Source organism: Eumetopias jubatus, unplaced genomic scaffold, assembly GCF_037043125.1.
Source record: "Eumetopias jubatus isolate StellerSeaLion01/CBP00866 unplaced genomic scaffold, mEumJub1_p1.0 scaffold_8, whole genome shotgun sequence".
Classification (NCBI taxonomy): domain Eukaryota; kingdom Metazoa; phylum Chordata; class Mammalia; order Carnivora; family Otariidae; genus Eumetopias; species Eumetopias jubatus.
Genome location: NW_028274814.1, coordinates 15,796,293 through 15,810,247, shown reverse-complemented (window position 1 = coordinate 15,810,247; position 13,955 = coordinate 15,796,293). Strand labels below are relative to the sequence as shown.

Genomic DNA, 13,955 nt, shown 5'->3' with positions numbered 1-13,955 from the left:
TTTACCATATTTGTTTTCATTAAAGACCAAGAATTCAGTTAATATTAACATCAGTCTCAAAATTAAGAGAATTCACAGGTTAAGGAAACTGGCAGATGCAAAAAGAACTTTAGAGCAGTTAAAAAGAACTTCCAACTGCTTAGAAGGACCACCTCTTTCTCAGGGCTCAGGCTAAGGCTTCTGTGTCAGACAGAAGCTTGGAGAAATAATTTTGCTTGAGATGCCCATCCAACCTCGAGCACTGCTTCCAAACTTCACACTTAATTAATGAATCTGTAAGCACTTCAAGATTTCTAATAGGAGGATTCAAAGACTTACGTTGGCCATGTCATTTGGAGGTTAATGGCCATTTTGATTACTGTCAAAATTAACTGGTTACTGTGACCAGATATTTGTACTTTTTTAGACCTGAATGAAGATCACAGTTGGCTAAGACCGATCATGAAGTAACAACTAGGATATTGTTCTGAGACAGTCGTTTTGTATGTTTGACTCTTTACATGTTTTCACAGCATGCCTTCCTTTCTCAGTGGTTTACCTCTATAAGTCTTCTGCTTTCTTCGAAAGGGTACAAAGAATAAAATGGTGTCATTTATCCTTTCTGCGAAAATGGACACTATTCAATGCAAGTCTATTCCACTTTTATTTCTATTTTGGAGATAAAATGGGAAGAGCAGGGAAGAGGAAACATTTCAAACTGATACTTACTAGATTTGGTGAGTGCTGCATTGACCTCATGGATGAGAGGCTGGTCTGGTGCATGTACCCATAGCCTTGGGAATGGCTTTGCTGGTAGGCTCCGGGAAGAACTGGCGCTGTACATGAACATACACACACAAAGAGTCCTCAAAGCAAGCCTCAAAATACCCCTCCCGAGCCCCCAAGGGACTTCATGCTCTGTTACACTCTTCTGAAACAAAATGCCATGTTCAGTGCCATGTAAAATCTGGGTAGTGGTGTTATAAGTGATCTAGATTAGTATAAATTTCAGCAATTAAGGACATATATAGGGAATCAGTTTAACATGCAGTTAAAATATATTAGAAATACTTGCATTACTCTACTGCAGAGGCTCTGTTCAAACAACACAAGTACAAAACAAAAATTTCCCATCGCCTTTTAACAAAATCCCATTTTTACTCAGCTATGTAATCCCCTTGGACATTTTCCAAAATAAAAATAAGAGTTTTTTTAAAAATTGAAGTGGATCATCAAACCAATGACAGAGTATAAATGTTTTCACAGAATACTCATATAACAGATGCTCTCAATATTTCAACACATATAGCTAAACATTACCTTTACAAAAATGGTAAATATAGCATATGGTTAGCAACGTATGTTTGTTTAGCAGTTAATAATGAGTCTATACCCCAAAAGAAAACTTTATTTAAAATATATAAATTCTCCATTTTACCTTGGCTGTAAGTCAAAGCTAAATAAGTCATCTGAATATGTTACAAAAGCCTAACAAACCAAACCATGTAAAGAAGTTCATAAACATCTTTCTACATCAAAAAAAAAAAAAAAAGAAAATAGTCTCAAAATAGCATTCACTCATTTTGTGCTGTTCTCACCACTAATTATGACAATCAAAAGAACATAGTTCCTGTTTTGAAGAACACTGAATTCTAGAGAAACCAACACAGAGACTAGATAAAAACCCCAAAAAATCAGTAGATGTATGTTTGACTCTGTGTTTCTCTCAAAGTATATATAAGTACTTATAACCAGAAGCAAGGAGCTGGCTATAAGTGAGAGGATTTTAGTAGCACACCCTCCACTGGGTTTTGAATAATCATATGATACATTAGTAAAACTTGTATGATATAATTACTATAAAAATCCACAATAGTTTACCAATGTTGTTCAATCAGGTTGAGTCTGTAATTAATCTAAGTTGATTTATTTAGGACAGTTTTCATAATAAAAGAATAAAACAGATATAATTCTTGGGTGCTATGAATAATTACTATTTTATAAGTGGTATGTTCATTCTAATGATATATGAGAACATCAAATTTAAAGAAGTTTAATCATCAGAAAATTACAAATCATAAATGTGTTCTCCAGATGATAATGATATTAGGTTGAATGGGAATTTTTTTAAAGTTCTTGAATTAATTCATATTGCAATGTTGTTAGAAATCGTGTTTATTTAATGTCTAGGTGCGGCATCAAAAAGAAACCACCGAGTTCTTAACTTGGACTGTGGTACATTCTAAAGTTATTAAAGCGCTAAACATCAAATACTTCAGAAAATAGCACTGTTTAACATTATCAACTCAATTTAAATATTTAATGTCAAGAGATGTCAAGAATATTGTCAAAATTCACTCATGAAGAAAAAATAATGAAATCGCTAAAAATATCTAAGCCCACTTAATTAGCTGAGGAACCAGAGCCATTGCTATGTGTTGGAAGCATGGACCATTCATTTCTTCCCTCCCTCAATTCTCAGCAAATATTGACTGAGTGAGTTAATGTGTGCACAGGGCTTACGGCATCGCCTGTCACTTAGTAAGCCTCCATAAATCTTAACAACTATCACCGTCCACTATGTTCAAGGCATGCCAGGCATCAAAGGAGAGGGGTGACAAAAACGATTGCCCTCCTCGAGCAATAATGGCCCAGACATCTGTCCTTTCCCCAGCTGAAGAAATGGCTCTGAATACTCAGGGCATTTCCAGTTAAATATGTAAGTCAAGGACTCTAATTACACACCCAGAATGGCGGGCCTGAACTGGTTTTTAGCCACATAAACAAGTCATTGCTTCATTAATTATTATTTTAATCTATTTATAAATTCTAAAGGTTAATTTAAAAACCCCACAAACCTAACTAAAATTTAAAAAAAGTAAACTTTTAATCCTTTGTTATACTATCAAACTGTGACTTTCACATTTTGATGCACAGAGCTAAGCACGGTCATCTTAAAATATTTGGGGGGAAAACTATCAGGAAAAGACAATGATGAAAAATATTTTTAAACATGCTATCTCATATGCCGTGATGTGTCTGTGTGTACATAGTTTGTACATCATCATCCTAGTACTGACAATTCGAGAATGTTGTTGAGTAGTGTTCTCTAATTTTGGCTGTTAGAAACCAAGTAGATCCACACCTGTTCAACTGCTCAAACCTGACCTTCAAAGAGAACCTACAGATACTGTCAAATACAGCAGGAAAAGAAAGTGATTTGTATTTGTCCTAAATCTGTGTAGGTTGGAGAGAGCAGGGAAGAGTTTAGAAGGAGGAACCGTGGGGTAAATATAATCTCTCTCATTCTTACAGTATCTTCTCATGCCTTTATTTCCATTTCTCTCTCCAGCTGCATTACTTAATGCACGTTCCTTCAGGGCTATCAAACTTTGTTATCTACCTTATACCTGATATAATAAAAGAGTTTTTAGGAAGCTCCTATTAGAGCTATGAAAAACATAACTAAGAGCCCAGAGGAATCAACTTACTAAAAGCAAATGCCAATTTAAAAGGAGGCAGACATTGCTTTTTTTTTTATTGTTTTGCTACATGATTTCTTTTTTATGAAGCATAGGCAAAATAAGCAACAGGAAGTTTAGAACAATGCCTTCAGAAATTGGGTCTATTAAGAATTTGGATGAAAGACAGCTATTCCATGTGAGTATGCCATTTCTTCCGTGAAAATATGGAACTCAAAAAGTTTTGCAAAAGCAAGATGTTAAGCTAATTTTGCAACAAACAAAGACTTCTTATCAGAGAAAAACACATTGTGCCCTCTTCCTTAAAACAGTGGTCAGATTCCACCAGCACTGACACAGATGGATGATGGTTCCATGATGGTCTTCCCACACCAGAGTCCTGAGGTTGAGAGTTTTTATTGCAGTAGCATAAAAGCCATAAAACAATAGCTTTAGGGGCCCCTGGGTGGCTCAGTCAGTTAAGCGTCTGACTCTCGGTTTCAGCTAAGGTCATGGTCTTGTCATGGTCATGAGATAGGGTCCCACACTGGGCTCCATGCTGAGTTTGAAGCCTATTTGAGATTCTCTCTCCTCTCCCTCTGCCCTCCCCACTCCCTGCTCATGTGTGCTTTCCCACTCTCTCTCCAAAAAAAATTAAAAAAAAAAACCAAACAACACAATAGCTTTCATTATCCTAAAGCAACAACAAAACACACAAGTGTGACTCAACTTTCATTTCACATTGGGAAGATTTATTGACTGGAGATCTGAAAGCTCACTAAAGCTCTAAGGATTTCAGGCTCTATTTGGAATGTCCCATAGTATTTATGAAACCAAAATCTCTTTTAGTGAACAACAAAGTTCTTCCACAAACAGCCAATACTAATATTTTCTATTTAATGCTTCTCCTTACAAAGAAAGGAGATAAAACCAAGAAAGAGAAGTAAATAGACACGAAGATCATAAAACAGAAGGTGAACATGGAAGATAAAACATTTTTTTGGAGGCTTCATAAATCTGAAACTGGAAAAGTAAGGAAATATGTGTAAGCATGTGCAGTAGAGTAAATGAACCAAAGATATGCACCCACAATCATAAAAAGAGAGAAATCCTCAAAAAGAAGCCAGCCCACTGTGGGGGATGACCATGGAGTAGGTAGAAGAAGAGGAGGATTACGGAAGTGTCATTGGTGTGCACAGTGCATCCCATGTAGTTGTCAGAAAAACTCTCTAAAATAGGTATCATTACCACTTTAGAGAATAAAATACAGAGGCTGGGAGATTAAGCAGGAAGGCAGCAGAGCAATGGTCTCTGCATAGGAACACCAGGATAAAGGTCTGATGTCCTCGAAGATGAGGTAGAGGTTTTAAAAGCCTCACGATGACAACAGCATCACAGTAGATGGCCAAACTCCAAATGCAAAAATAGAAATAACAGTAATGCCTTATTGATTCCTTAGCCCATTAGGGTTGGTTTAAAAAATACCATAGACTGGGTGGCTTAAGCAACAGATTACTTCTTGCTGTTCTAGAGACTAGGAAGTCCAAGATCAAGACGCTGGCAGATTCAGTGTCTGACGAGGATCCATTTCCTCGCGCATAGATAACACTGATTCCTTTTCCTGAGTCCTTAAATGGCAGATGGGGATGAGGGAGCTCTCTGGGACCTCTCTTATAAGGGCACTAAATCCACCCCCTTGACCCAGTCACCTCCCAAAGGCCACACCTCCTACTACCATCACCCTGGGGGTTAGGAATGTGACATGTGAATTTGGGAGGGACACAAGCATTCAGTCTGTAACAGTTAGCTAACAGATGTAACACAAATAGAGAAAATAATCTTGGGGTTTTTCTCATAGGCTTACCTTTTTTTTTTAATCAGAATAAGGAAAAAATTATCCCTCAGAAGCTTTCCAATAAAGAATATAGGATGCAATGACATTACTGTCATATTTTCTTAAAAGAGTTGACTACAGTTTCATCAACTAATGTGGGTCAAAGAACTTAATGAGTTGTGGGGGGTTTTTTTCTTCATTCTTTTTTTTAAGGACAAAGAATCTCGATTTGGACAGTCACAAGGGAATTGCTAAAATGAATGAAGACATGACTATAAATGAGAAAGTATGAAGATACTGCTGGTTGCGAAGTAAATATTAAATAATGAGCTAAACCCTTATTAGATCTCATCTAGGCTATGAGCAAGGTGGTTGAGCTAATCGGTCATCAAATAGGCCCATGATATGGGCCTTTTTGTTCAAATAACTTTTTCAGGTGCCATCAAGGGTTCCAAATCAGAGCCCCAAGCCCTCATGGCACCTGCTTCTCTCCACAAGCCCCAAGTGAGTGCTAAATCCACATTTATGCCAAATACAGCAGCAAGACGATTTTTTTTATCTGATAGAATTCTGAGCACTATAGAAAATTCTCCTTGACTGCAGAAGACAGAAACAAGCCAGACTGCCTCCAGGTTTTAGTTTGTTGGTTTTTAATTATAAGCTGTGAAGAGACAAGTGCTTAAGAAACCGGCTTGCTGCATAATAAACTATGAATAAACAGACTTTAACATGAAAATGAGATAATCTACAATTGAGTTGAAACCACCAAGTTTTAAAGACATGCATAATCATCACTGCCATACAAAACAAGCGCTCAAACTTTGGAAATCATATGTAAAAATAAAAGCAATCATTACTATCTCATATGTTAAATTTCTAGCAGGTCCCCCAGACCAATTAAATCAGACTTTCTGGGGTGGGAATGGAAAGGACTGAACACTGGTGTCTTATTTTTGAAGGCTTCCAAGCAATTGAAATGGGCAGCCAGGGTGAAGAACCACTGCGTTACTGTCAGCTTCCTTCTCCCCAGCCCGACACAAATTTAGAGGCTCATGTGACCCTATACATGCTATTCCCAAATTCCTGCTCTCCCCCTGAAATGGACTGAATATTTGTGTTCCCCATCCCCAAAACTCATACGCTGAAATCCAAACCCCCAAAATAATGGTATGGGGAGGTGTGGCCTTTGGGAGGTGATTAGGTCAAGAGAATGGAGCGTTATGAATGGGATTAGTGCCCTCATGAGAGGCCAGAGAGCTAGCTAGCTCTCTTTCCATCAGGTGGGGACACACAGAGAAGACAGCAGTCTGCAACTTGGGAAGAGGACCCTCACCAGACTCAACCATGCTGGCAGCCTGATCTCAGACTTCCAGCCTCCAGTACAGTGAGAAATCAATTTCTGTTGTTTGTCAGCTATCCAGTCTATGGTATTCTGTTGTAGCTGCAGGAAGGGGCTAAAACACGTATCTCCCCCATGACTTGTTTGTATTTGTGGAGGAAAATGTTTAGCCCTGGACCAGAGAAGCAACCAGGGATCATGGGAAGAAATCTCAGTAAGAGGAAGCTCACTGGAGAATAATTCAGCCACTAACATGCAGCACTCAGGGTAAGGCAAGCACCACGAGACACCACCCAGGGAGGGCTGACCAGTGGAAGCTGACCCCACTTCCCAGGGGCTGACCAGACAGGATGTGGTTACCATCTCAGAGGGAAAGGGGGGCTGGGGGGTTTGGAATTGTGCAGTCAAAAAAAATGTCTTTACAGATGCAAAAATTATCCCTCAAGCCAATGATAGGTTCCTAACAATTTTCTCCATCTAGACCCCAATACCATCTTTGTTTTAATTTTCTACTCTTGGATAAATGCTATTACTAGAGGGTATTGCAAACCTCCTTTGAGAAAATTCAAAACATGTGAAAATATTTCATCACCTAGGTATGTGTCCCTGTGAAACTTAGCGGGGGAGATATGTATCACAGGACTTCTGCTTTCCAAGGAATATCAAATATGAATATAATAAAATTTGAATAAATGAAATCTTACAAGTAGGAGGATGACTTTGGTTTGCTCAGAACTCCCCCAGTTGCAGCAGAGAAAATTCTGTTTCCCGGGAACCCCCTTGGTCTCAGGCCTATCAGCATGGCTGGTCGCCCTACTTACAACATGCCAGGCCCTGTGCGTAGCATGTCACATGCATTAGGTGGAAAAATTGTCACCACTTTACTGATGGCAAAGTGCCCATTTTACAGATGGAGAATCTGCAGGCTACAGGGATTCAGTAACTCGGTAAAAAAAATATCAGAGTCACATGGAGTTAGTGTTTAAATGCCAGTGCTCTGACTCTACAACTCAAACGCTTGACTATACCGCACCAAAATGATATGTAAGAGATGACAAGACAGGATAAGATCAGTTTGCAAATAAACATTGTGAGATCAGAAATGCAAAAAAGGGCCCTGTGGTCTGGAGCACAGAGGAGCTTCTAGCACTGAGGGCTTTATGTGAAGTCACAAGAGCCCACAGCTGAGCGCTCACTCCAGCGGCAGGGCAGACAGGAGTGAGGGGAAAGGAAAGGCGAGAGAAAAAAGGTTTAATGCATGGGGAGGTGTGGGCAGCTTCGTTCTGCTCAGAGGTGACTCTCGCTTGCACTGACTTTTCTGTGGCACACTTGGGGGTATAAACGCCACAGGAAGTTGAGGTGAATGTGGTTGATGAGGTGTGCTAGAACATCTCTGGAAGAAATTATAGTGAGAATAATGCATTCACTTTTGGAAAAGCTAGCTCAAATCATAGAGAATAGCATTGTTTCTGAAGCAATGGCTTTCAGATTTCTTTTAAGGGTCATTTTGGCATCTGGTAAGTTTCTGGAGTGCGCGCGCACGCGCGTGTGTGTGTGTGTGTGTGTGTGTGTGATCTTTGTTTCTTCTTCCCTTTGCCAATAGTATACTATTTTATCCTGACCAATCATCATTCAGTCACCTTATCCTGTATGAATAGTTTTCAAGTCTGTGTTCAAGCCACATCTCCTAATATGACTTCAACCACTCTCCCACTGAGCAAGGAAGACCCCCATAATGATGCCACCTGACAATTTTCAAAATCCTTCTGTAGGATACTGTGTGCAAAATGTTACTTCCCCAAATCAGCATCAGAATAGTGACAAGCTCTATAGACATGCTAAGAATTTAGATGCAAGCATAATTAAGTCCAGAAGATTGTTTAACTATTTCTTCTCTAAATTTAAATAATAGATTTATAATATTGCTTTAGTCAAATATACATTGGATATTTAAAGATTCCTAATTACCTATTAACTAGATTATGTACTTTTTAAAATTATGCATATATGAATTACATCTGACCATCATTTATATATTTGGCTTAGTTGCCCCAAGTAAGAATTTCTAAAGTATTGTTTTGGGGCTCTGCTGTTCTGAAATATCAAAAAAAAAAAACACAAAATTAGTTACTTTTTAAATGATCAGCCAGTTAAACTTAGTCTCACAAGCCCAGAAAAGCAGTACGTTTTGATTTCAAAACTAACTGGTTTTTCTCTAGAAAAAATAAGTCTGTGAATGTTCTCTGGCAGAACTGAACCAAGACATACTGTAGTTTGAACAGAACTAGAGAGATTTAAAGTTAAGAATATCTGCTATTTTGCTTCAGAATAATCTAGCCAATTTACTCTTACATTTAGAATTATATATCAACTTGTGTATTTTCTCTCAGATTTGTTTCTCATTTTTAGCTATATAATTCAGGATAAACTCCCCAACTTATAACTGTAACACAAACCAGAGATATAAGCAGGATTGTCACTGAGGGAAAAGGAGATAATTTCTGCCCCAAATTACAGAGTCTTGAATAATGTTCTAATGGCACAAAATCAATGAGGTATGTATCTGTGTCTACACATGCACATGCATGCTATCTCCCAAAATAAAACAAAAATGAAAATAAAGGAATGCACAGTATGGAGATATATATATTTGTAGTTTTCTGACAAGACATAATTTGGGGCAGTTCTTTGAGAAAATGAAGGCAATAAAGCACCTCACGATAGCAGGGACGCAGGGATAAATGTTTCCATTTAGGTAAATCATAGCACTGAATCCAGCTTTCAGACACAAATTATGCCATGACTGAAAAGTCAACTCATAGCAAATCCCAATTTTCCTCAGTGAACACCACCACCAATACTGTGTAAGTCCATCTCATGTAGAAAAATTCATTATTCAAGTACAATGAAAGAAAGTCTCATTATGCCATCGTAGAGGATATTTTATGAATACTTATCAGATAAATATATGTAACATTGTTTTTGTAACATATTTTTAAAGACTTAAAAACAGAATATGCCTTTGGTTTATTCTTGCACTAATCAATTCAAATACTGACTCTTAGGAAATATGACCAATCCACAAGTAGTTCCCAAATAGTTTTACATGAGATGCCTTTATGTGACAAGCCACACTAAATATCATATGTAGACACATCTCAATAATGACAACACTTCTGAATGAGCAAGTATACTTTTTTCAACCAATAGACATATATGAAACGGAACCAATGTGTCCCTGACGTGATTTGAAGATAGGGAAATGTAGGAAAATGAATATAAAGGATTGTCTGAGTCTTCTAGAGCCCAAGCTTCAGTTTAAGGGAAGTGGCTGGGGCTGAAGAAATAGGCAGATGTAAGGGCAGGGAGCTGAGCAACAGGTCATTGGAATCAAAGGCACACAGTGTTAAAGACATGTAGACAGGATCCAGGTAAGATCCCGAGAGGCTAGTAAATAAATTCAGTACACACGGGTTGGATATATGGTGGAAGATAAAGATCAAAAACCAGAATGTCTGAAAAATGTGGCATGGGTGGACCAGGAATATTTGTGGACCAGGATTAGGCACTAAGGAGTAGGGAATCTGGCCACAACGGGAGAACCACACAACAATGATCTGGGGCAACAGGACATAATGACCAAACAAAACACAGAAACTTAATACAAGCCCCAGCTGCAGCAGCCTGGGGAAATTTTAAGTAGTTCCTGTACAAGTCAGGATCCAATCCCCATGACCTCCTAGCCTGGGGCTTGGGGCAGACGGGTGTGGGGCACCTGGATGAAACAGGAAGTGGGGGAGAGCAAGGAAATTCATGACTACAAAGGTAACATTCTGACTGTTTTATATCTAAGACAGATAGGTAAATACGCATGTATACTCAGCCTATTACCCAATTTGGACATCAAATTTGATCCATACGAACCAAAAATGACTATTTCCATTTTCATTACTAATGTTCAACAATATGGAAAAGCTACTCTCTCCCTCTCCATGTGCGTCACTTTACCATTTACAAAGCTCTTCTAAAGTTTTCCCCTTGGACGCATATGCCATGGCCACATCTATCTCCTTCCCGATGATCAAACCTTCTCTTTTCCCCAATCAGCTCGGCTTTGCAGGAAATATATTTTTAATGTTTTATTGTTTGCTACTTTAAGTGTCAGATGTTTCTCCTTCATACACATATGGAACCCTTTGATTTAATTTTGGCAAATCAATGAAAGACACATGTGCATCTTGGAACAAGTGCTATTCATTAGTATTTGATCCTTTTCCCAACTTCACACTCAGAAAAGGAAACTTATGACGTTTTTCTTTCTTTCTTTCTCTTTCTTTCTTTCTTTTCTTTCTTTCTTCCTTTCTTTCCTTTTTTTTTTTTTTTGGAATTCTTCATCTCAGGAGACATTATGACGTTTCTTTCATTCCCAGTCTCATGACACCAGGAATATGAGTTTCTCTAAGGACTTCAAATTCAATCAGAATCCTGAACCTTTTTCTTGGGGGTGCAACTGAACTAACTAAAAGTTTCTAACAGTGTGCAGGGTGTGCTTTCCTATAGGCTTTTTTATAGACACTAGCTAGATGGCTAAATATGATCATGTAATCGCCAACAATAGGATCTTACATTATAAAGGACTCGTTTATTTTCCTATAGGCTAGTTTCACACAAAAACTTATCTCAGCAATTTATCACAGAAGTATCTCAGTCATCAATTCTTTAAATCTTCCTACCTTCAATGTAGACACTTAAAACATCATTTTTTGATGGATATTGCCCACTTCTCGAATTCATATTGGAAACGATGCTCAAATACAGTAGGGAAATGGTACAACTGAAAGTTTCTTGTTAAAGGTATTTTCTTTGCAGAAGTCAGGCTAGGAAGGAGCTGGAGTTTTTCAGAGGGTTGGGGTTGCCAATCAATAACCAGAAAACTGAAGTACTGGTTCCAAGAGAAATACTGGTACATTTAGATTAAATGAAGACAAAAGAGTTCAAAATCCGGAGTGCATTTCCTAGCTGGTTGTTCCAGTTATCTGGAACAGATATTTTAAAGCCACGCTCACCATTAAAAACCAGTAACACTGAATTTGGGGCAGAATGCCATCTGTAAATCATAAAGCATAAATCCTCAATGGGCAGAGAGAATCAACAGAAAAATTAATGCAGATACTGAGCAACGGATTGTGACTTTATGAACACTGTTCATATTAAAGAAGATTTCGAAACACTGCTCGTTCAATGCCTGTCCATCACTTTCAAAACAAAGAATTTATTATTGTGCCTGCATTTGATATTTCTGTTCTCAATTTAATGGCAAATTGAAATTTTAATGATGGCTATTATCCTTAGGAATTAAGGGAGCACTCTGTGGTCTTCACTGTGTCTAGGGAAGAGATGACTTCTTGCATTTTGTCTCCTTCCATTCACCATTTCTTCGTGGAGCATTCCTGGTCCTGCACTAGGTACTGGAAGGAGAGCTAACTGGCACGTTCATTCTCTGCCACCGTGGAGTTCATGATCAAACAATAAACTAGAGTACACTGAGACAGAAGCCATACAAGGTACAGAGTTCAGAATTCTGATGGGCACTTTCACTCTATTAAGTTCCTACTAAGGACAGTTGTCACAAGTGAAATAAAACCCTGAAATGAGAAGTATTTGTATGAGAACCAAAGTGTTAATGTAGGAATACTTTACTGATTTCTTGGTTATGAAAGGTCACTGGCTGACTCAGGCTTTGTAATAAACATAGGTTACAATGTTATATTTCAGTGATACATCTTACATTCCTGCTTTTTAAGAAACTATAATAAGGGTTATTTTTGCACTGTTACCCTCAACCAAATTAGCTCTAATTAGACTTAATAAAGACTAATACCAAGTTTTAGTGATTTAGCACATGTAGCAAAGCTGTTCCTTTGTATTTCAGATCAGACTTTAATTTGAATATATGCATGTAACAACAATATTTATTAAGTGTTTTGCAGGTACTGTTCTAGATACTAGTTATAGAATTCAGGACAAAGCAGGCAGAAAGAGTCTGTTCTAATAAAGTTTATTATATTCTGGGGGAGTCATAATTAATTAATACATAATGAAATATCAGGTAGTAAAAAGAGTAATAGATGTATACCCAGAAGTGGAAATGCTGGATAGTTCTATTTTTAATTTTTTGAGGAACCTCCATACTGTTTTCCATGGTGGCTGCACCATTCTACATTCCCGCCAACAGTGTATAAAAGTTCCAATTTCTCTACATCCTTGCCAACATTTATCTTTTTTTTGCTTTTTTGAGTTTTTTAGGATAACAGCCCATCTAACAGATAAGAGGTCATATGTCACTGTGATTTTGATCTGCATTTCCCTGATCTGATAGAGATATCTGTGTCTCCTGGTTCACTGCAGCACTATTCACAATAACGAAAATATGACTACAGCCCAATGGCCATTGATGGATGAATGGAAAAAGAAAATGATATATACATACAATGCAATATTATTCAGCCTTAAAAAAGAAAGAAATCCTACCATTTGTGACAACATGGATCAATCTAGAGGACATTATACTAAGTAAAATAAGTCAATGATAGAAGGACAAATATTGTGTGATTCTATTAATAGGAGGTGTCTAAAATAGTCAAACTCATAGAGCAGAGAACAGAATGGCAGTTGTCAAGGGCAGAGGGAGGGGAAAATGGGAAATTGTTGCTCAATGGGTATAAAGTTTCAATTATGAAGATGAATGCGTTCTAGAGATCTGCTGTACAACACAATACCTATGGTTAATAATACTCTACTGAGTATTGTAGATGTTAAGAGGATAGCTCTCATGTTAAGTGTTCTTATCACTCACACACACACACACACACACACACACACACACAAACCAAACACACACACACACACAAAGGAAAGTTTTAGAGGTGATGGATATGTTTAGTACCTTGCTTGTGGTGATGGTATCATGGGTATATGCATATGTCCAAACTCATCAAAATTTAGACATTAATTATGTGCAAATGTTGTCTATCAACTATGCTTCAGTAAACCTTAAAAGAAAAGTTATAGATAAAAATAAAGCAGGGTAAGGGGATAGGGAGTTATGGGTGTATGTAGGTTGAGAGCTTCCTAGCTAAAGAGGTCAAGGAAAGCACTTCTGATTAGTTGAGATTTAATCAGAGACCTGAAGAAAGGGAGGCAAGCCACAAAGCACCTGCGACTGTTGCAGGCCAAGAACCCATGGTGAGAGAAGGCCTACCATGCTGAGACAGCCAGGAGGTCCGGGTAGCTGCAGCAGACAGTCTGGGAGAAGATGAAACTGGAGATATGACCAAGTGCC

General features: G+C 38.0%; 1 protein-coding gene across 2 annotated transcripts in view; it reads right to left on the bottom strand.

The window, feature by feature from the left end:
• NEBL (nebulette) overlaps positions 1-13,955 on the bottom strand; it is a 345,724-nt gene that overhangs the window by 6,473 nt on the left and 325,296 nt on the right. For both annotated transcript variants that reach the window (XM_028114189.2, XM_028114188.2), the window contains one exon: positions 709-815. In XM_028114189.2, coding sequence (XP_027969990.1) covers positions 709-815 — 107 coding nt within the window. The remainder of the gene's footprint in view (positions 1-708; positions 816-13,955) is intronic.